This window comes from Bombus flavifrons, chromosome 15, assembly GCF_040668555.2.
Source record: "Bombus flavifrons isolate JBK064 chromosome 15, iyBomFlav1_principal, whole genome shotgun sequence".
Taxonomy (NCBI): Eukaryota; Metazoa; Arthropoda; class Insecta; order Hymenoptera; family Apidae; genus Bombus; species Bombus flavifrons.
In genome coordinates this window covers 4,085,597-4,106,689 of record NC_138456.1, presented here as the reverse complement: position 1 = coordinate 4,106,689, position 21,093 = coordinate 4,085,597, and the positions used below count along the sequence as shown (strand labels likewise).

At 38.5% G+C, this 21,093-nt stretch overlaps 1 protein-coding gene and 1 long non-coding RNA gene across 5 annotated transcripts in view; one reads left to right on the top strand and one right to left on the bottom strand.

Annotated features, from left to right (window-relative positions):
• Nucleotides 1-1,177: 1,177 nt before the first annotated feature.
• LOC138187603 (protein kinase C-binding protein NELL1) overlaps nt 1,178-21,093 on the bottom strand; it is an 83,090-nt gene continuing 63,174 nt past the window's right edge. The window contains exons 3-14 of one of the 4 annotated variants that reach the window (XM_069128551.1): nt 16,556-16,706; nt 14,554-14,836; nt 14,115-14,270; nt 13,582-13,804; nt 13,156-13,347; nt 12,327-12,446; nt 11,235-11,495; nt 10,673-11,050; nt 10,236-10,495; nt 9,766-10,008; nt 6,865-6,914; nt 1,178-4,103 (exon numbers count right to left, since the gene is read on the bottom strand). In XM_069128551.1, coding sequence (XP_068984652.1) covers nt 3,242-4,103; nt 6,865-6,914; nt 9,766-10,008; nt 10,236-10,495; nt 10,673-11,050; nt 11,235-11,495; nt 12,327-12,446; nt 13,156-13,347; nt 13,582-13,804; nt 14,115-14,270; nt 14,554-14,836; nt 16,556-16,706 — 3,179 coding nt within the window. In that variant the 3' untranslated portion in view covers nt 1,178-3,241. The remainder of the gene's footprint in view (nt 4,104-6,864; nt 6,915-9,765; nt 10,009-10,235; nt 10,496-10,672; nt 11,051-11,234; nt 11,496-12,326; nt 12,447-13,155; nt 13,348-13,581; nt 13,805-14,114; nt 14,271-14,553; nt 14,837-16,555; nt 16,707-21,093) is intronic. The other 3 variants (XM_069128552.1, XM_069128554.1, XM_069128555.1) reach the window with 3 other exon arrangements.
• The window catches only part of LOC138187612 (uncharacterized), a 44,137-nt gene continuing 29,042 nt past the window's right edge, over nt 5,999-21,093 (top strand). The window contains exon 1 of the long non-coding RNA XR_011175223.1: nt 5,999-6,945. This is a non-coding gene — a long non-coding RNA (uncharacterized LOC138187612). The remainder of the gene's footprint in view (nt 6,946-21,093) is intronic.

Sequence of the window (21,093 nt, the reverse complement as noted above, 5' to 3'; positions counted from 1 at the left end):
ACTTTTTTTCTCTCATTTCCATATGTATACGTACATGTGTATATATGTATATTCCTGCCTCCTCTTCATACTGTACCATACAGCAGTTTTAGACCATCTATGTTATTGACCTCGAAGTAATTCCTATATATCTTGTTACATAAAAATGGATTTTTAGATATTTATTTTATGACATTGCTAGTTAATGATTCTGTCTTAAATTTAGAACATTACAGAACATACATATTTCGCACAATTTCGAAACACCAAAAATGACATTATGTATATATAAATGTGAGAATTAATTTTTGAAAAATAACTATTATTGTTATGGAAATAATCTGAAACTTAATTACCAATAATTACCATTACTAATTCTTAATTTAAAAGATTTAAAAAAGAATTAAAATAATAGCAAATATTCTTATATTCATTCACAGAAACAAAACACTTCTAATTGATAGATGATCTAAGACTTTTGCACAATACTGTATATATATTTGTATGTATATATATATATATATATATATACATATATATGTATATATGTATATATATATATATATATATATATATATATATACATATATATGTATATACATATATATATATATATATATATATATGTATATATATATTCATTCATTTATTTTAATTATTTATTTTTTCATCCGTCTCTTGCTTCTTTAATTAATTATTTATCCACATCTTTCTTTGTTCGTTTATTTATATATATTTATATATTTATATATATATTTGTGTTTCTCTCATTTTAGTGCCTACTTATTGTTAATCAAGGAGGAATGTAGTCGTAGTGGTCGCGTTGGATTGAGCGAGCTAAAGAATCGTTCGAGGGAGCCGGCACGTTCATCGTCCGGTGTAAAACTAATAATTGAACAAGAAACCCAATTGCATCAATGAAAAATTAGACATGTATTCTCCATTTTAATTCCAAAATATGTGCGAAAATGCCTACATATATTAGACTATTTGAAATAGATTTAAATCGACCTGACTTCGATTTGTCACTAGTAACTTAACCTCGAACATTTCTAACCTGTTAACCGGATCATGCCTCGATCAGAGAGTCCTGTAGTCATGAAATTAGTAGTTGATATAGAGAAAGTATTCAATTTCTAATTTTAATTCTTCGAAACAGAAATGTGCTGTAATTTAGTTTCAGTGGAAATGAAACGACATATTAAAATAATGAATCCGTGAGTAAAAAATTTAATAATGAAAGATTGGAGCTTAAGATAATTTAATCCGCCTTTCGTCTCATTTAAGAAGTCTATGAACTTATTTAATTTGACTCAAAATTATTAAAAATTATTGAATAACACAAATGTAGCATGAAAAATGTTTCATACGAAATTTCATCATCAATTATTAAGTGAAAGAATTTAAAACTGGAAGAAGTAGATAAACACGTCTAACCTTTCATCGCGTAAATAGAGCCAAAGTTGAATGGCTAGTGAATCCGCGGAGGCACAGGTTGCGCTCTGTATGACTCGACGCGTGTGGATCAGGCATAAACCAATCAGCGTTTTAGAACCAGAGAAACTGAACCGGCCTGTAATGGTTGTCTAGAAAAAAATGACATCGCTATCTCTCTCTCTCGAAGTCTCCGCGAGAATCGGAATCTCAGAATTACCCTAATACATAACGATGACTCTTAAATGATAACGTTTCAAGCGTAAAGACTATACGACGTTTTTTATGTCCATTTCTTTTACCTTTAATTAATCATCTTCATCCCCGCGAAGAAAACAGGAGCTCTATAATATCTATGCGATAGCTTTACAACAACCCACGGTTGTACATCGCGTCACGAGATATGATCCATAGAATATTCTTTTTTTCTTTATTACGTGTATACGTACGTGCATTTTTATAATCGACAAAATCGATCTTGATTCACATAACTCTATAAATAGAATCGTCAATATTTCACGCGTGATTCCGTATATCGAATATACATCACGTATATATATATATATTTATATATTTGTATATATTAATAGTAATATATAGTATATATACATACATATACATATATATTCGTATTTCTTAATAAGTATATTACGGAGCTCTTCTATATTTAGTTCAATTATTATTTCCTTGCTCTTCTCATTGGGATAATTCAATTCCTTACGATAAAGTACTAATTTCTATCATTTTACATTTTCCTTGTCTTTCGCTTCGCCGTGGAAGCAGAAACACGATATTTAAATTACATTAATTACGTAATTACAGATTAGACCTCCCGCTGGCGAAACGACGACAAGATCTCTCCGTTTCTCTCTTTTTTTTTCCTTTTTCCTGTTTATAACTTTTATAAGGCCCAAATATTGTGCGCTACCTGTTCAACATGGAAATTACGCCAAAAAAAGAAAAAGGAGAAAAGAAAAGGAATCGCGAAAGCGTGTGATTCGGTGCTGCTTTGTGTTGAGAGAACGCCCCGGAGGACACCGCGCGTCATGGTTTCAGTTTCTCGATTCTCTCTCACTTATGTGTTATGCTTGACCCATTTAGTCAAATGCGAGGAAAGACGCTTCGTCCGATCTAAGACCAACGACAACGATGAACTCACCCTATGTTGTCGTTCGATCTCTTTCGAGGACAAACAAAAAGAAACCAAGCAGAGGGAGCGCGAGTCGGGTCCGCGCATGTCATTACTAACAGAAGATCCGACAAGTTTTCTGGTGTTGGCAAGCTCATGATTTTGGCACACCTAACATTCCCCAAAAATGCAACCGGTCGATCGTTTTCCTCGCTGAACACCGTGTCCTCGAAGCGTCGAGCTTGGCAGACCTAACCCTAGACCTATCGAAGCTCGAGTATAGCCTCTTTCTGTCGTGACTCAAGTCAGCCAACCACAGAGCACGGATGATGGGAAATGTCCATTAATAGACGATCCAATGATACGCGGCGATCCCTGGAAGCTGGGCGAGGATCGATCTCGTCGAGGAAACTGGACGTTCTTCCCTAATATCGTCATCTTCGTTGTCTACGATCGTCGACAAATCAAACGGATTTAGAACTGGAATCCGTTTGTTATGCTCCTCTGTGTTGCTTCGTCTCGTAGTCGGTTTTCTCTTGTCCCATTTAGTGCGCTCGTTTCCCTCGACGACACCCTCAATCAGGCGATCAGGTGACCATAGAGAACGCTTCTCCGAACTCGCTCCTACGTCGGGCCACAGCCCACAGTTGCCGTGCTACACCCCCTGGAATGCGTTGCCAGTGTTCATTTCTTTCTCTTCTAGCTGTCCACAGAAGCGTCAACCTCAGGTGGCGTCACTGTCGCGCGCCACAGACTCCCTGGCCTCGCTGCGCCGGTGGCGTCCTCCCGTCGACGGCGGTTGACGGTAACCGCTATTCGCGACCACGCTCTCGCTGGTGGCGCTGCTGCTAGTCGAGACGCTGTCCGCTTGTGGGTCAAGGCTGGCGTTAGGAGGCGCCAGCATCGCGAGAGATGGCGAGGACGACGAAGGCGACGACAACGAGGGTGAGGAGGAGGAGGAGGAGGTGGAAGTGGAGGACGCATTGGTACGTTGACGCAAACTCCCGAGACCTTTGGACGACTTGGTACGTTGACGTCGCGACGTAGACGCCTGTGGCTTGGCCTCGTGCTTGACCGAAGCCTTAATCGTCGTCGTCGACGACGTCGACGTGGGTGTAACGCGTTCAGGTGTCGACGACGTCGTCGCTGCTCCAGAGGCCAGCTGGTACTTGGCTGTCGATAGAACTTGTTGTTGCTGTACTTGCGCTCTAGCGCGATGGTCGTCCCTGTGTTGTTGGGATAGACTTGGCAGGCTGTTCTGCAAAGCCCAGTGATCTTTTCTGACGGTAGACCCACCAGTGGCGACGTTGTTGACGGACGAGGAAGAAGACGAGGCCGACAGAAGGTAGGTGCTGGTGACTGATGTTGCACCAGCGGAGGTGGAAGTGGTAACCGCTGATAGAGCTGCTTCCGGTGTACCGTCAGCCATCGGTGACCCCGCAGGGCTCGGTAGACCGCGTATGACAGGCTCAGGAACAACGACTGGAGGACGTTGCTGCTGCCCGTTGCTGCCCAGATCGCCAGCGCAGCCGTAATCGTAGCTGCAGCATAGCTGCCCGTCCTACGGAGAGGTTCGTTGGATACTGGGTTAGCCAACGGCGGAACGAACCAAGCGACTGTATCGTGTTCGCCTGACTTTCGCCCTCTTCCGTTTCTTTTTCATTTTTTTTTTTTTTTTATTTATTTTTCCTTCTTTCTCATTTTTATGCAGTATCCGTACGCGGGTATTCCCCCGTCCGCGTGAAAAGTCTTGGGACGCGCGTGCGTGCTGCCATCTGTCAGGTGCGCGGTGCGGTATGACCAGAAGCGGGAAATTCGAATTGGGCAAGGGGATTCTGCTATCTGCGTTGTGGTTGCGTTTTCGTCTGATTAGCAAGTGTCTTTTGCAGATTTTGAAAGACGGTGCACTATTTTCGGCGTGAATCTGAGTTTGTGAACGTGTGCACAACTACGTCATGATGTTAAAATGTTACACAACTAGAAGTAACTTATAGATCGATAAGAAAATATTCGTCATCAATTTCTCATGAAAGAAGCGTGTAACGAATGAATCCGCGAGTTGAGAGGAGTCGTTACAGATGTCACCCTGGTCGACTTACGACGTTGATCCAAGACTTTTCGCGTCGCTTGGGGGGATACTCAGGTAATCCTCCACATAATATGTAATTCATTGTTTAATTGAAACCGCATACGTCGTTCTGTTGTGGTGATAATCCACGTCCTCCATTCGCAGATGACCCAGGTTCGACGGCCCTTTCCTCTCGATCGTGCACGATCGGTAAAAATGTTGGATTTTACGAGCACAAATTACAAGGACTCGACTCATGACAATCATGCTCTGACATTCGGGGGTCAAAACAATGAATTTCCATAGTATGTATCTGACACCTTGACGACATCGTGTCTAGGTTATCACTACTTCCAGCTACGATTCTGACAGAAATCAATTTCATTATCAAATCTTGTGTTTTATAATTTTTCGTACACTGTAAAAAGTTTCAAAGCAAATCTGCAATTTGTTAAAATGTACTTATCAAGAAAAATAGTTTTGTAGATGTCATTTGAAAATTATAGGTTCGGTTATATGAAACTTATAAATTTGGTTCGTCCTAAACCATCTTGTATGACCTTCTTCATTCTTATATCTTTTTTCTTAATTTCATAATTCTTAATTTCTTTTTCTTTTTTGTCAGAATCGTTACAGGACAACACTCGATAGACAGAGAGAAAGAGACTCTTGGTGCTTCTATCGAATTTCGAATGCAGATCAGAGAAGGGTGCAAAAGAGGCTCAAGTGTAACGAAACCATAATAATAATAAATAATAGTAATAATAATAATAATAATAATAATAATACAATAATAATAATAATAATAATAATAATAATAATAATAATAATAACAGAAAGACAAAAACGAATCAAAATGCAATCTGTGTGTGTGTGTGTCTGCATGTGTGTGTGTGTGTGTGTGTGTGTGTGTGTGTGTGTGCGCGCGCGCGCGCGCGCGCGTGTCTGTATGTGTATGCGTGCGTGTCTGTCACCACGTGCGTCGTGCGCCCGACCGATACCAAATATGTAGGAAATTTCGATTTCTTTCTTTTCAATTTAACGACAACGCATCTTCAAATATGCGCTCTTTGAATCGAGTAATTTTGACGTTAACTGAATGATAATTAGTTAGAAAATAACATGGGGTGAGTCGGTGCATGCGTATCCATTGTAAACGTGCATTTGACTACCTTAATTGACCTCAAGGATCGAACATTTCTTGATCGACCGATCGATGCAACAATAAATTTTTTAATTACGACAATTATGACATAATAACTTGAATATTTTCTTTCCTCGTGAAATATGTAGTTGAATAATGCTAAAGTTAACTCAAAAGTAGCTAAAACTCTGTATATTTATTCTTGTATACTTTTATCATTCAGAGTAACTAATTTTCACTTTTTCTATAATGAATAAATTTAACTTTGGTTGAGTTCGTAATTTTACAATATTTAGCATTGATGTTTAAAAACATTACGAGATAATAATATAGTATTTTTATTCACGTCAAAGGCAATTTCATATTTATAAAAAATTGTCCTCAGATCGATCAAGAGTAATTCCGATTACAATTTTTAATACAAAACATGCGTACGTGCTCGCGATTCACCCTGAGAATTAGATCTTCTTGCCACACGTCTATGCCACACGCTGTCATATAGATCATCCACATATACTCACGAATGCGTCATCTGCAAGTGCCTTATCAGCTGTACCAACTTTGCCCAGAAAAGTACTAATGCAAAGTTATCGAATAACCAATAGAAACATCGTCACACAATTATTCCGATTTCAACTTGATTCACATCTAACGACTTGCAAGTCTACACGTGGCATAGACGACCAGAGTGGGTGTAACCCAACGCAAGAAAAAGTTGAGAGATTGGAAGCCTGGTGACCAGCGTGCGGCGATCAACGAACGCAAGAGACCTCTATGAACGAATGAACCAGATTACTCTCTCTAGTGGATTCTAAACGAACGTTACAACACAGAGAAATGTAAAGTTTCAAACGAAGATACAAATAAGAAGCGAGTGGGGTTGGGGCAGCGATAGCTATAGTGGAAGAGAAATAAAGTTACCAATGTGCTATTCGATCAAGCAGGCAGAAGGAAAACGAAAGCATTTGAGAACTCGTGGGCGCTTAAATAAGTGACAAGTAAGAAATAGAAAAAAGAAGATAGAGAGAAAAAGACATTAATAATAAATAAAAAAGAAGAAGAAGAGGCGGGTAGAGAAGATTATAGGTGAGGTAGAAGTGACGTGATTACCGATGCACACAACACGCGCTATTGCTCACCAATTGGGCGCAGTACGGCACCTGCAAGGATACCCATCGTTAGGCTAGTCAGGTTAGTCATTCACGGCTGATGTGTGTATTTACGTATGTTATGAAATGGCATGGGTTATTAAGAATTTTCACAGCATGATTACACAGCATACGTTTTCGTTGTTAATTAACAGATATCCGCTCAACACATCAGCTCATCTCTCCTCGCCGATTCATTTTAAACATATAATCAACTTAACCACTTTTTCTCTTTGAAAAGCTCTACATATCAATCTAGCTACTTTTACTGATTCTTCTCTTTTTTTTTTCCTTTTTTTTTTTTGTAATTACAGGTTATCAAGCTATATTAAATATTACGGTGAATATATTTTATATTAAGTACTGTGGTATTATAACGTTGTTAGTTTTGTTTGTTTAATAAGATAGATTCTAATGAATCGATGAGGTCGAGGTCATGCTACACTCGGTCGCAATGAGATATAGGATCCACTCTCGATTAGTCGTTGTCAGGCGAATATGTATTGAATACGATCCATGCAGGGCCGACCCGAAGCAGTGAAAGTTTTCAGTTCGAATCTCACAAGAATCGGACGAAAGTTGGATCAGAGCTTAACATCTTGCGCGCGCGATTTAAATTATTTCTCGCGGCAGTGTTCAATTTGTGTGAGACCTAAAATATCATCGCTAAAGTTCAACGCAAGCTAACTGTTTATTTACCGAAAATTATTCCATAAATTTCTTAAACAATTTTTAAGCTATGCATATTTGTATATATTTATAATAATTCAAGCTATTTAGCATCTGGTTTATACAGTGAGCGAGGGTTAAACGAAAAAAAGAATAATTATACAATTGATCAAATCAACTGTTACTACAAAAATAAATATATAGATATATATATATATATATCAGTATATAACAACGATAACATTAACATTAATAATGATCCTCGTTTCTACGTTACGTACAGCATGTGATTACTCTGATCATTAAATAAACATGCATAGTAAATACATATATGTATATACGGTGCCGAATTAGGAATCTCATCTTTCTTATTTAAAGTGAAGGACTAGTAATAATAATAATAATGAACACTGCCGCGTGCAAGGCAGCCAACGAAAAAACATTACACATAAGAATAGTCTAGGCTAACTTAGGGACGCCCCTGAACGTGTCTCGTACGCTGGTACTGCCAGAACAGACAGATCCAATTGAAGTAATTTACATATGGTGAACACAGCTTTAGACAATTAACATAATGGCAAGAACTATAGCACGACGCAATAGTTAGCTCACGCCGAGAGAACTTATACTTAAAGAATTAAAATTTTGTTCAAGAGAGACTTCGTTCAGCCTTTGAAGTCAGGGTGTCGATAATCCATACTTTTATCTACTCTAGATTAGGTTAGCCTAGACCTAAATTACGTTACATCAAGGTCGAATCTTTCTCCTTTTCAATTCTAGATTAGACTAATTGCTAGCTTCAAACAAATTTTAAATTCAGTTAAGTACTCTAAATCCAGCTTACATCTAGACTAATTCCAAGTTAGATCTAAATATAACAGTTAATTTACGTTTTAACTAAGCTGTAATTGAATATTAGTTGGATTTAGTCTAAGTGTATAGCTAAGCTGGATTAATCTAAGTTTTGTGTAAGCTAGGACTGTACTATATCTATGACAAAATGAGGTTATGGGACTCATGAACTCGTAGATTATACTTATACTTCAAAGACTTTAACGAAAATGAGTGGAATATTTTGATGAAATTTTTTTCTCTCAGCGTACGAAAGAACAAGATTTTATTAGCGCAGATAGCCTTGCAAGAAGTTGATTCGCGTTATACACACCGCAAAAATAAATGGCATACTGGAAATAAATGACAGTCAGTATATAGGTACCTTGTATTATAGGGTTACCTACTGACACTGTAAATAAATGACAGCGAGACGAAAACAGAGAAACAAAAGAGTGAGAGAAAAATAAATATATTTATATGCTGACACGTGTGACTCTAATTAAACACGTGGCGGATGTTATATTGCGAAGCACGAATTTCTGAATCAATTAAAATTATCAGCTACGATTATTCTTTTATATACTTTGCACACAAAGTTAATAAAATAATACTTTATAGTTAATTAAAAAATATTAGTAAATATATTTACAATTATTTTATGGTTTACATGTATCTTAAATTAATCACATCAATACTGATGACCGTCCATGCAAAATGCAAGCGATGTTAGTTCAGCGTTTGAGTTTACTGCAACTGAAGCAGAAATAGAGATAAGAAAAACAGAAGAATATTATATTAAAGAAAATGTTAATCCGCCACGTGTGTTATGTACATCAATGTTTTTGGAATGATCGCCTGCCGCACAGCAGCTGGTCGCGCCTCGTCGGAACATAGTGAACGTAATTGATTAGACGCATGACAGAACCACGGCTAAATGAAGGCGACATTTAATTTTTTGGTTATTTACTGACCTTGAGCTCTTGATTTCGCGGGAAAAGAGAGCGCGGTAAATAGAAACTTCTGGCCACGATGCTTATCTACGTTATTAAAGCGCCATATTTGAAACGTCCTCTATATATTTACCAGAAGAGAATTTACTGAACAATATCTTATTATATGTTACCAATTTTTATTGAATATAGGAGACATTAGTGTATAAAAACAAGTAAAAGCAGAAAGAATATTCCTACGAAAATTTAATATAAATCAACAATTTCATCGCTATATCATCTAGGCCATAGTTCCTCCACTTATAATTCGCGAATCTCTTTCCTCACGGACCCCCCTATTCTATCCGTATCCTGCGATACTGATGATTCTTCGTTCCCCCGATGTGACCGAGGCCAAACGTCCTCCTTACCTTGCACTCGCACGTGGTGCACTTGTCATTGGGATCCTGCCAGGAGCTGCCACTGTCGTGGATAATCCCGGAGTAGCTACAGGGTCGTGGTCTGGTCAGTACTGAGAGAGAAGTGCCATTTCCAGGCAATTCTCTCGCACAGGGATCATCTTCGCAACGAGGACAACAATCCCCATCCTCTGTCACAGGGTTCGAGCAGGTCACTGGTGGACACTCCATCTGCCAGCAGTCTATTTCGCCATACTGTAACATATCAGATAGTGATTTTGTCAAAATCTATGTTCATTTGAAATGATCGTCAGCGAAAACAAATGACACTGAATTTAATTACACTACGAAAGATGGAATTTCGTGATCATTTGGAATCCGCTGTTTGTCTATTATTTGAGTAATATGTATTGTATTTGATAATAATTATTCTATAAAGAATAAGGGGTTAGGTTAGCAATTTTTGAGGTTGACGCTGTTACCAGGCATTCGCAAGTCTGACACTGGTATATCCATCGTTCGCCACTTCTGAAGACTAGGTGATGGAGCTCTTGATGTCTGCAAGAGGCTGCAGGATCACACTGCGGACAACATTTGTCCCTATGACTTCCAGGGGCGCTGCAGTCGCATATAGGGTCTTTGCATGTGATAACGCCATCTTTACAAGTGCATCTTCTGCAGGGATTCCCAGCTGGCGCTAGAGTCTCTCCGTTTCTCACCTCTCGATTCTCGAACCAGCAACCTGTTAAAGATACAAGCATTTTTATTCCATTTTAAATATTTCTCGAACTCTTCTCATTGAAGTTCAATGAACAACGAGTATTTTGTATGCTTGACAAAAAGTAAACTATTCTTAAAAGAAGACGGTAAAATAAATTAAGATGTAATATTACATTTCTACATGAAAATATACACTTACTCAGCCTACATTCCTCCATAGTGCGATTGTCCTCCTGAAGTGGACAAACACATTCATAACCTCCTTCGGTATTGACACATTTAGCACTAGGATGACAGGTGTGCCTCCTTTCGATCGTTTGATCGTTGCACTCATCGATATCGACACACTGCGTACCCTGAGTACTATCGTGGAGGGCGCTTCTGTAACCTGGTTTGCAACGACAGTAGTACCAACCGGGCATATTGAAACAAGTCGACGACTGATGGCATCGATGCAAATCACTCGCACACTCGTCAAGATCTAGTTCACAACTGTTGCCGATATAACCACGTCGACAGGAACACCTTCCTGGCGCCACGCACTCGCCACCATTTTGACAGGTCTGATTGCAGACAGCTAAAATGAACAAAGAACCATTGAGCCATTCTAAAAGAATATAATTCTTTTTTAAACTGAATATTTTATCTGCTTTTCTTTATTTAATCACATTTGACCAAAATCAGATGCAGTAAAAACAGGGAAAATCTTTAGGATAACTTAACACAGGAAAATGAAAAGAAGGTTAAAGAAACAAACATACGTTTGCATGTGTAACCATCGCCAGTGTAGCCATCCTTGCAGATGCAATAGTAACTTCCCGCAGTGTTGACGCAGGTGGCGTGTTCGTCGCACGCATGATGGCCAGTTGCACATTCATCTAACTCGGCACAGTTGAACTTGTCTACTCTGTGATAACCCGGAAGACACTCGCACGTATAAGAACCGATCACGTTCACACATTTTGTGTTCGCGTTACAGTGATGCCCCTCAGAACCACCTTGTTGCTTGCATTCATCTATATCTGTGGTGCCAAAGTATTTATTTAATTATTCCAAATTAATTTCCTCTGTTAGGTGGACTTTCAGATGACCTTGAGCAAATATAGCTTATAAACGAATTTAGTGGTAACTTTGTAACTTAATAAACCATCTGAGTGATGGACTCTTATAAACAACTTTAATTTAGTAATTTTGTGAACATTTTCTTCAAGATCACTTAAAGTTCAAAGCGATGGTGATAACTTTCCAAGGACCAAAAATTAGCTTTGAGAGATGAATATATTTAGTTTCATTATAGAATTACGAAGACGTTTGCGTATACCTTATTTTAATGCGTACGTAAACTATGAATACACGTTATCGCACGATGCTCTTTTGAAACTCATTAAACCGCCTATCAACACGAATTTCGAGTAGTTATCTACAGACAATAAGGCGAAAGCCGATTCTAATCTGACTGTAACAGAGACATGAACGCAACCATGTTACCGCAATTCTGTAACCGCAATCGTCGACGACCTGGCTGTTCGACGTGACCATCGACAAAGCCACGAGTAAGCAAACATGTTGGGATTGGCCACGTGTGCACCAACATCGATCCTCTACATATTTTACGGCAGAGAATCGATCGACGCGAAGCATCGCGATCAACCTGCCATCTCGGTAAGTTCGATCGAACTGAAGGTTGTGCAGCGCCGTTCAGATTAATCAAGTTACTCGAATCAAGTAGCTTGAATTCGAGCAACTTAACTAATTTGAACAAAGCTCCAAACGTCGACATAAAGAAAGGAGCATGAGAAGTAGAAACATGAAGAGAAAGAGAGAGAGAGAGAAGTTAGAGAAGCATTAGGTACCGTGACAGTTATGACCATCCCCCTGGAAACCGATATCGCAGTGGCAGGCGTACGTTGTCTGCAGGTTCAGGCAGGACGCGTTAGCATGACACTTGTGGCCCTTCGCGCAGTAGTCCACCCCTGGTTAAATTGGGTTAGCCAGGCGGATGCAAAGACAGTTAGAACATTTGATTATTGGCATTGGATCAGGTTCTTTTCGACCTCAGGCTCAGTTTAGTTTGCTCGTCTTACATGCCATTCGACATGCTTTTATATGATAGCAGAATATAGCGGAATTTTCTTCCAGGGATATTTTCGTATATAATGTGAGTACCATGGAATGACATGCAGCGTTTTGTTTACTAGTAGTTATGGGGTTTTAATGCTGAATTGTGGTTGAATTATAACATTGAGTACAATCCTTGGCAAAATTTTAATTGATTTATGACTACGTAAAGAGCATTTAAATTAAGGAAGCGTGAAAAGTAAGAAATTAGAAATTTCTGGCATTAATTAATTTATTATCTTTTTTAATTCCATTATGTTACTAGAACTAGTACCTTTCAATATTTTTAATATTATCAATGTTTTCTCCACGGATTGTACAATTAATAGGTTAATCGAATACTGTATGGTACAAGCGAAATTTTATAAATGATTTTTATTAGAATGTTAAAATAAACGTCACTGAGTAATTAAATATTATCATCGTCCGCTAAACATGTACGATCGTGATTTACTGTCAGCTGGACGTTCATGAATTGTCATAAACACCGAAGAATATTGATCAATATAATAAGTATCATAAAATATTTAGTTATTCGAAATATGCTTGTGTGGATAACTGTACCTGGACAGAACTTGCAGCATTCTTCTGCCACACTAATCTGCTCACTCGGTGGACAGGGCAGTGGCGGACATCTTGTTTCCGTATCGAACCTCTGACAGGTGAAGCTGCCATCGAAACAGTCACATTCTACGCACTGTTTCGGCGAAACTTTCTCACCGTGATCGTAAATAACTCCGTGCAAATAACATTGTTCTAAGGATAATAATTAATCAGGGACCATTAGTAAATAATAGGTGAAAAATGGATTTGCAAACTGCTTTGAAGCTATTTCCACAATTTAGATAATACGAAAATTAAGATTTGACAATTACACGGAATTGAACTTTCGTAATTATGCAATTAAATTAATCTTTAAAAATTTGCAAATTAAGACTTAAACATTATACAGAGATTAGAATTACAATTTGAGTGAAATAGAATACATACTTAAGCAAGTGGGACAGCACTGTCCCTGAGAAATGACAGGATTCTTGCAGGTGACAGGTGCACAGGGTGTCGGTCTGCACTCGATCTCCCCATGAACGCAGGAACACTGTTGGCAGCCCTTCTCCCAGGTCGCACCATCCTCGTGGACGGTGCCATTTGCCCTGCATGATTTTTGGCACTCGCACTCCTCCACTCTGCTTATCCTGCCCTCTGCAGCGGCTAGCTAAAAGGAAGGACGTGAATAAGCGAATACAACGATTGTCTAGGGACTTTTCAAGTAAACCCCTAAATTAGGCAGATATTTAAATATCTATAGAAAAGTTTTAAAAGCCAACCTACAAATTAACTGATACAACTTTCCCTACTGTAACTGACTCAACTTTCCCTACTTTCTCTGATTGAGATCCTTTGAATAGGAGGATTTCTTTGACCAGAAAGATCCTCAATTATATTCAGAAATATTAATGCGTATGAAGATCCGCAGTCCAGTCATAATTCTAACAAATTTAACCAGACCACTGCTGACTACTCACCCTATGCGTCAGCTCGTTAAGGTTATGCATCAGCTGTTCCACCGTGTTTTGTAATATAGAAAATTGACCGCAAGTGGGACATGATGAATCGAGCTGAGGACACTGTGACAGGTAGCCATGGGGGCCTGGTATCAACTGCACATCCTGCAAAGCACCCTGTGGCGCGACAATCGTACGAACTTGTCTCAGTTGATTGAAATTTCAAATTCTTAAAAGATTATAATTACATTCCGTTTTTTATTTTTCGTCTCTAAACAATTAGAATAGTAATTAGAATTGTATCGAAGGAAAGTGTAACCTTGCTGAAGGACCTTAGGAAAGTTATATTTGTATTTTATTAAGTCTTGCTAAAAATAAAAGATAAGACTTCTAAGTCTTGAGATTTTAGGACGGAAATGTGGGTAAGAGAAACAGAATTAAGAAGAAGAGGAGGTCGTACCTTAAAGAGAAAGTGCCTGGCGTTTCTCTGTCCAACCCAAAGTTGAAGCTGTGGCAGAGTGAAATTGGTGTCAGGTGGTCCAGGCCTAAGCAGCCGCCTGTACAAGGGATGACAGTCGACGAGCAGCTCGACCTGCGAGCCGCTTACACTGAGGGCGACCTTGTGCCAGGCGGCGTCGGCCAGACGGAAAGGAAACGCCTCCACGTGAACGCTACCGTCCCGGCGCGATACGTAGTGAAGTCGAAGCTCGTCCTTACGGCCGCTGCTCTGCAGCTCCAAATATCTGCGAATTCATAAAAAACAGTCTGATCGAATCCCAAGTCATTGAAGTTACTGGTCATTCTATTTTATTCTAATAACTAGTAAATATTTAAGTAGTGGGTCATATATATTATCGAGCGATTATGAGAATAATTTCAAATTAACTTTCACTAGGGATATTTTATTATTTTAACATTCGTTAAAGTGATACTTCGCGTTTTACTATTTCTTCTGATTTAGGTTAGGATTTGGTATAAATTGTGTGTGGCTATAGTATAATTGGATTTGACTCGGGTTATAAGATTAAATCTCTGTTACTAGAAATTTACTAGATACTGGTTACTTAATCGCATGAAATTGTTTAATAGCAACCTAGCAGACCAAGCGGTTCAATAATGCAATTACAGAATGTGGTACACGAGCCGCGTCTGTAGGTCGATTAAAATCAGATACAGCCTCTTAATTGATACGTGTACACGGAATTAAATAGATTACGTGATTGAATCAGAATAGAGTTGATGGCGTGTGTGTACCACAATTTCCGTTTCACGCTTATCGTCTATAACGGGCTCTAATGTGGAACACATCGACATTAGCACACTGTCCTTGATAATAAATGTAATCGACATTCCAGTTCCAGGAAATATTTAATATCATATAAAATATGTAAAAGATTACAGATTTAGGTTAAACTTCGATTCATGAAAATCTCTAGATCAGATTTACGAGTCGTAGGGACATCAAATCAACAATTAATTCCGCTTAAACTCTGACAGTGGTTTCTGCTTGACGAAGCGTGTTAATTACTGTCTAAATACGCAGACACGTAGGTGCATACATCCAATTTGTGTCAGCCAGGTCAAAACGACTAGACTGCGCTACTCGCGTTCCAACAGAGGGTGCAACTACTTTGAGGTTAAGTGCTCTCCTTCGTTCCCGACTCAACAATTGACACAGTAATTTCCTTAAGAATGTGTCTTTCTACCTTTTTCCGTTGGTCGATTCTATTAGACCCCGCTAACTCGTTTTCCGATCGTAACTACGTCTTCAATCGACTGGGACAAAATGGAAGGTTTAGCCATTTCTGACTAATATCCTTCGCTCATTCTATTTCGTTATTTTAAGAAAGTAAAAATATAGTAGGCAGGATGAAATGGTATTCAGAAGACTCACTTCCAGTTTATTAAAAGATTCTATTAAAAGTAAGGCAAGTTGTTATTAAAAATAAGGTTAGTTCTTGAACTAAGATATTTTTAATCCTGATGAACAGTAACTGACTTTATTTCAAATTAGAGCTGTTCATTCCAAAAATAAACGAAAGAGAAGATTAGAAGAAATGTAAAATAATAAAAAAAGATAGAAGGAATATGTATAGAATGCCCCAAAATATATAGGGGTTATTTATAAGGTCGATTCTATACATCGAAGCAACGAAAACTGTACACATATATGAAAATAAATAAATTTCTTCTAAATAATTTATCTGTATCTAACCTGATTCGCAAAAAGCAAAAAATATTGATCGTCGGTGTAAATTCGGACCATCATTTGAATTCATAACATTTAATTCTTCCATAAAGAGAAACAGAAAAAGTGAAAAGAAGCGAAATAAAAGCGTCAATAAGCGAAATAAAGGGATTTAACGCCATACTCTGTTTATGCATCGCATGAACGCCACCACGACGGGGTCGCTTTGAATCGCGAATGAAATGAGAGGAACGAAATTACGCGTGATCCCTACCTATTGTTCCCATGTGAAAAGGCGACGATCGTCCCGGAATTGGCCTCCTCTTGTCGCAGAGCGGCGGCTATAGTGAATTCCGGAACCTGCCGGAGTAGCGTGGCCGCTTGTTTGAAACTCGCCTCGTTCAGTCGGAGCTCCCTCTCCTCGCCTGAAGTAGTAAAACTCAATCATTCCTGCGACCCACTCTGCCATTCTGTGATATCGCTACTAATAACTCCGACGATGTAATTTCATGTCAAGAAAACAATTATGCACGAATATAGGCTTGTAAGAAAATTTGTAATTCAAATAGAATTAAATTCTAGAAGTGAATATGGTAGATAAAGAAAAGTTTAAAGCAAGTGTTAGTAACTTTTGTAGTAGACATTTTCATAATTATAATTTCTGTATTTTGCTACAGGAAATAAAATACAACTTCTGACTTATTAAGTAATGTTGTCTCTTCGTATCATTTAAGCGTCAATTTTTCTTTTGTCTCTAGGAGTGGGCTATCAGCATACAATATAATATATTGCAGCGCGAGTGATGTGCACACTCAAAGACAAAAAGCTTGTAATTTAATTAATATATAGTGGTAAATATAGTGGTAAAATAAAGGAATAAGAAATAAAGGAAACCGAAATGATTAATGTTGATTATAGTAAGGATTTGGCCAAGTTTGCCAGTGCTACCGCCTAAGTAGAGTTTCGCAAGTTGGCAACAATGGATAAAACTACTTGTAAAGTCTGCTAGATGCGATCCATCATAGAATAGGACTGGTAGAAGTTCGGGAACATTGTTCGGCTCGACAAGAGAAGGATTCACAGACCTCGTATGTAGGTCAACCGAAATTTTTGGTGGGTCGCATCGATTAGTCTCATTCACGGTTCCTGCTCGCATAGTTACGTAATCTCGTGGACATGAGAATTCGATTGTTGGGGATCACAATTGCTTCATCCGTTACGTCCAGGAAAATTCCAACAAACTTTAATATCTCTATCTCAAAGATTTCTGTACGGTCCCTCTCACAGAAATTAGATAATATACGCAATAATATATCAATTATCTTATTTAATCCTATATAATCCGAGATTTATCAAAATGTATAAAAAATTTTAACGATCGAAAACCAATAGAAAGTCGGTCTTTTACTTGCAAATTTAATTTTACTATTCTACATATTTAAAACATTTAAGAAACTTTGATTTCTAACCTTACATTAAACTTCAAATTCTATAATACTTCTCATAAGTTTCTAATCATGATATAAATAGAAGAGAAAAAGGTCATATTGCGTGTACATATTCGCCCATTAATTCCGCTAGAGTTATACCCTAGTCACGCCATCTACACCGGCTGTAAGACGACACCTTTTGCACGGTACGATGGCTCATTAGTTGGAACAAGGCAAGAGCGATAAAGTTTCGCTGGAAGCGGGATAAAGCGTGGTTCCTGTGCAAAGCTGATCCTTCGTTGTTCGATTAAGCTCACTGGCAGAATTAATTGTTCGCGTGGGCCTCGCCAGCGAACCGTATAATCGGACGGGGCCCTCGGCGATTGCGCGTCTGCCCTAAGGATCGGTGTGTCGCCACGCATGAATGCAGCGCGCATGCGCCAGGCTTCTCGCATGGGCCTCGAGTTTCAGACGCGGCGCGCGAGCCTTAATAAAAAGTAACCAGACACCAAAGGCCTATAATGTACACCCGAGGGCCATCGAACGCTATACCACGTTCAATTATCCAAGTCCATGGTTTGTTAACGAGTAAGTGCACGTAACAGACCCTTTTAAGCCGTACGTAATCGTTTTGCACCAACTGGCACACGTATCGATGACTTCTGGTCGGTGACACTGAACGGGCGATGTAGAAGACGAAGGTAGATTAAGGCGAATTTACACTATTATACTCTGGATGTGCATGGTAGGTGATTCATCTATGTTGAACGCGAAAAATGAAAGCTGCAAAGTTTATACGAGTGTTTATCCAATGTTTCATCTCACTGGTTTTCAAAATGTTTGTGATTGGAACAGCGTGATTGTTTCAATTAGACAACCCAAACCTATAGAAATTCTAACCTCTAATTAAATGCAATTTCACTTAAATTTGCTCAAGACCAAACATCGTCTATAAATACAAAATTCGTGAAGAATTTGCGAGATGTTCCACATTAAGATGCAAATACAATTCGCCAATACAAATCTAATTCAGCCAGATTCCCATATTCGAAATCGATAACACGGAAGAATGATCAAAGGGGAATTCTAAACCAGTAGCCAGCAATAATTTAGCATCTGCGAAGATAGTCGGCGAGAAAGTTATTCGTTTCGCAAATAAACAGCGTATAGATTAGATCGGGTATTCCCCTCAGATGGGATAGACATGGGGTCAAGCAATTTTAGGACCAGAGTGGTTCTGGTTCCCCATCGAACTACAAAAGGGGGATCATGAAATCTTGTTTTCCGTGTTCAGAGAAAACTCTGACACGTGTCAGTGTATATCGTTCGAATCCTTTGTTCAGTGATTACAATGGTCTCCCAATACGAACTGAATGAACTGAATTTCGGGGATGCTTCCTCTTCCTCAATCCACTGTCCAAAAGGATATTTATCGAGGGTTAACACGTGACAAGAAAAATAAGAACTAAGTGAACAAACACGTGTGTAATGGAAAAATAATAAAACATCGATGAAGTATCGATTTTACCATATGATATTATTTAAGATCTTCACAAAGAACCTAACCTTAACTGTACAGGAAAATTAATTATTATGAACAAATACTTATGACCTAAAGTAAATAGTAAAATGACTAATTCACCTTATATTTGAAACAGAAATGTATAACTGAAGTCAATAGTCAATAGCAAAGCAATGGGACATATAGTACCTAACCTTAACTATACCATAAAATTGATTACTAACAGAAAGGTCATTTATCCTGTATGTCAATCATAACTGTATTGCTAAATTGAACTGTATCATAACCTCATTTTTCTAAATCAAGCTAAACGAAATAGTTTCTTCATACCTCATTCATAATTGCGTTATTCAATCCCAATTTCTCTGACTCAAACTAAATAACTATAAAATTTCTTCATATCGTACCTCAACATCAGAAATATGTACTACAAATTATCTATTCCGATTCAAATTAGATAATAAAGTAGTTCATTGATTCCATATTGGTTTAACCAAAACACTAAAATGATTCATTCGTCCCATATATCAACTGTGATAACTGTACCTCAGATTCAGCTGTGCCAAGAACAACCACTATAACCAAACACTCCTGACTCAAGCAGAATAATCAAATGATTCATCATTCTTTAAGATTCTCCGTTACAACCACTCGCAATTCTATAAACCATTTTCTGGATCCCAATGCAAGCAAACTTTAAAAACAATCATGATCGTCTGCCAAGAACTCATATTAAGGCAAGGAACGTCTCAGTCGAATAACATCGACGATTTCGACTCGTAAAAACGCTCACACGCGAAGACAGAGAAACGAGCGAAAATAGGGTTGTGCAAGGGGTTGCAATGACGAAAGGAAAGCAACAGAAAAAGAGGGTTCCCTTTGGTTCGACGTTGCAAACCGCAAAGAACGTTCAGTTACTTCCGCGAAACCATCGACTGAGGGTGCAGACCGGGCCGGTAATTGAAATTTCTTTCGGGGAAACCCCTGCTGTCGCCCTTGGGCCAACCACCCCCCATTCTATGCTCGCTTTTCGCGGACGTTGCACCGTCGCCCACGCTTTTAGCCACGGCTGTGTGCACGTTTCTCTGACGTCGGATGTTCGGGGGAAGGGGAAGTCGGGTATTTATTCGCTATACAGGGTGTCAGCATATTCTCGATTTCATATGGAACGTAGAACTAAACTTCGTTTTAGGGGACTTTAAATTGACTCATTTTCTTTCCTCTTTCCTTTTGAATCATAGAATTCAAATATGTCAGTTTTAAATAAAGGGAATCATGGGATCAAATGTCGTATCGGTATGTAAAATATTACAATATCGATAGCGTAAGATATGTTATATTAAACATATGATAGATAGATTATATTATCTAATATCGTGAGCCTGCGGACCAAACATATACATTAACTGATTAAAAACTGTTACATAACCTTAAAAAGGATTATCGCATGATGGAAAGAAGAGAATTGCTGTTGCACGTTCATAGAGTTAAAAGCCGGAAATGCCGCGAAAATGCCGGGTCAATTCGCTCGAAACTCGAAAGGATAATCGATACTCGCAGACCACGAGGGAATTCCCTCCGGAGGTCTGCCAATGGAGACGACGCGGCTATGAAACTGACCTTTCACAATATCGATTAATCAGTCGTTATGTAACCATCACGGTTCAACTGATCAGGGCCAATTGTTTTTCCAGTTGATCACTGTATCGCACGAATTCGTTCCGTTCCGAGAAATTAAAACGCTTTTTCGAGAGTAATTGGAAAAATTTCATACATGAAAGAATTTCATTGGCGAGATAAAACTTGAATAGAATAGAAAATTCATGAGTTTTCCTTAACTAAATCTGATTCAATTAAATA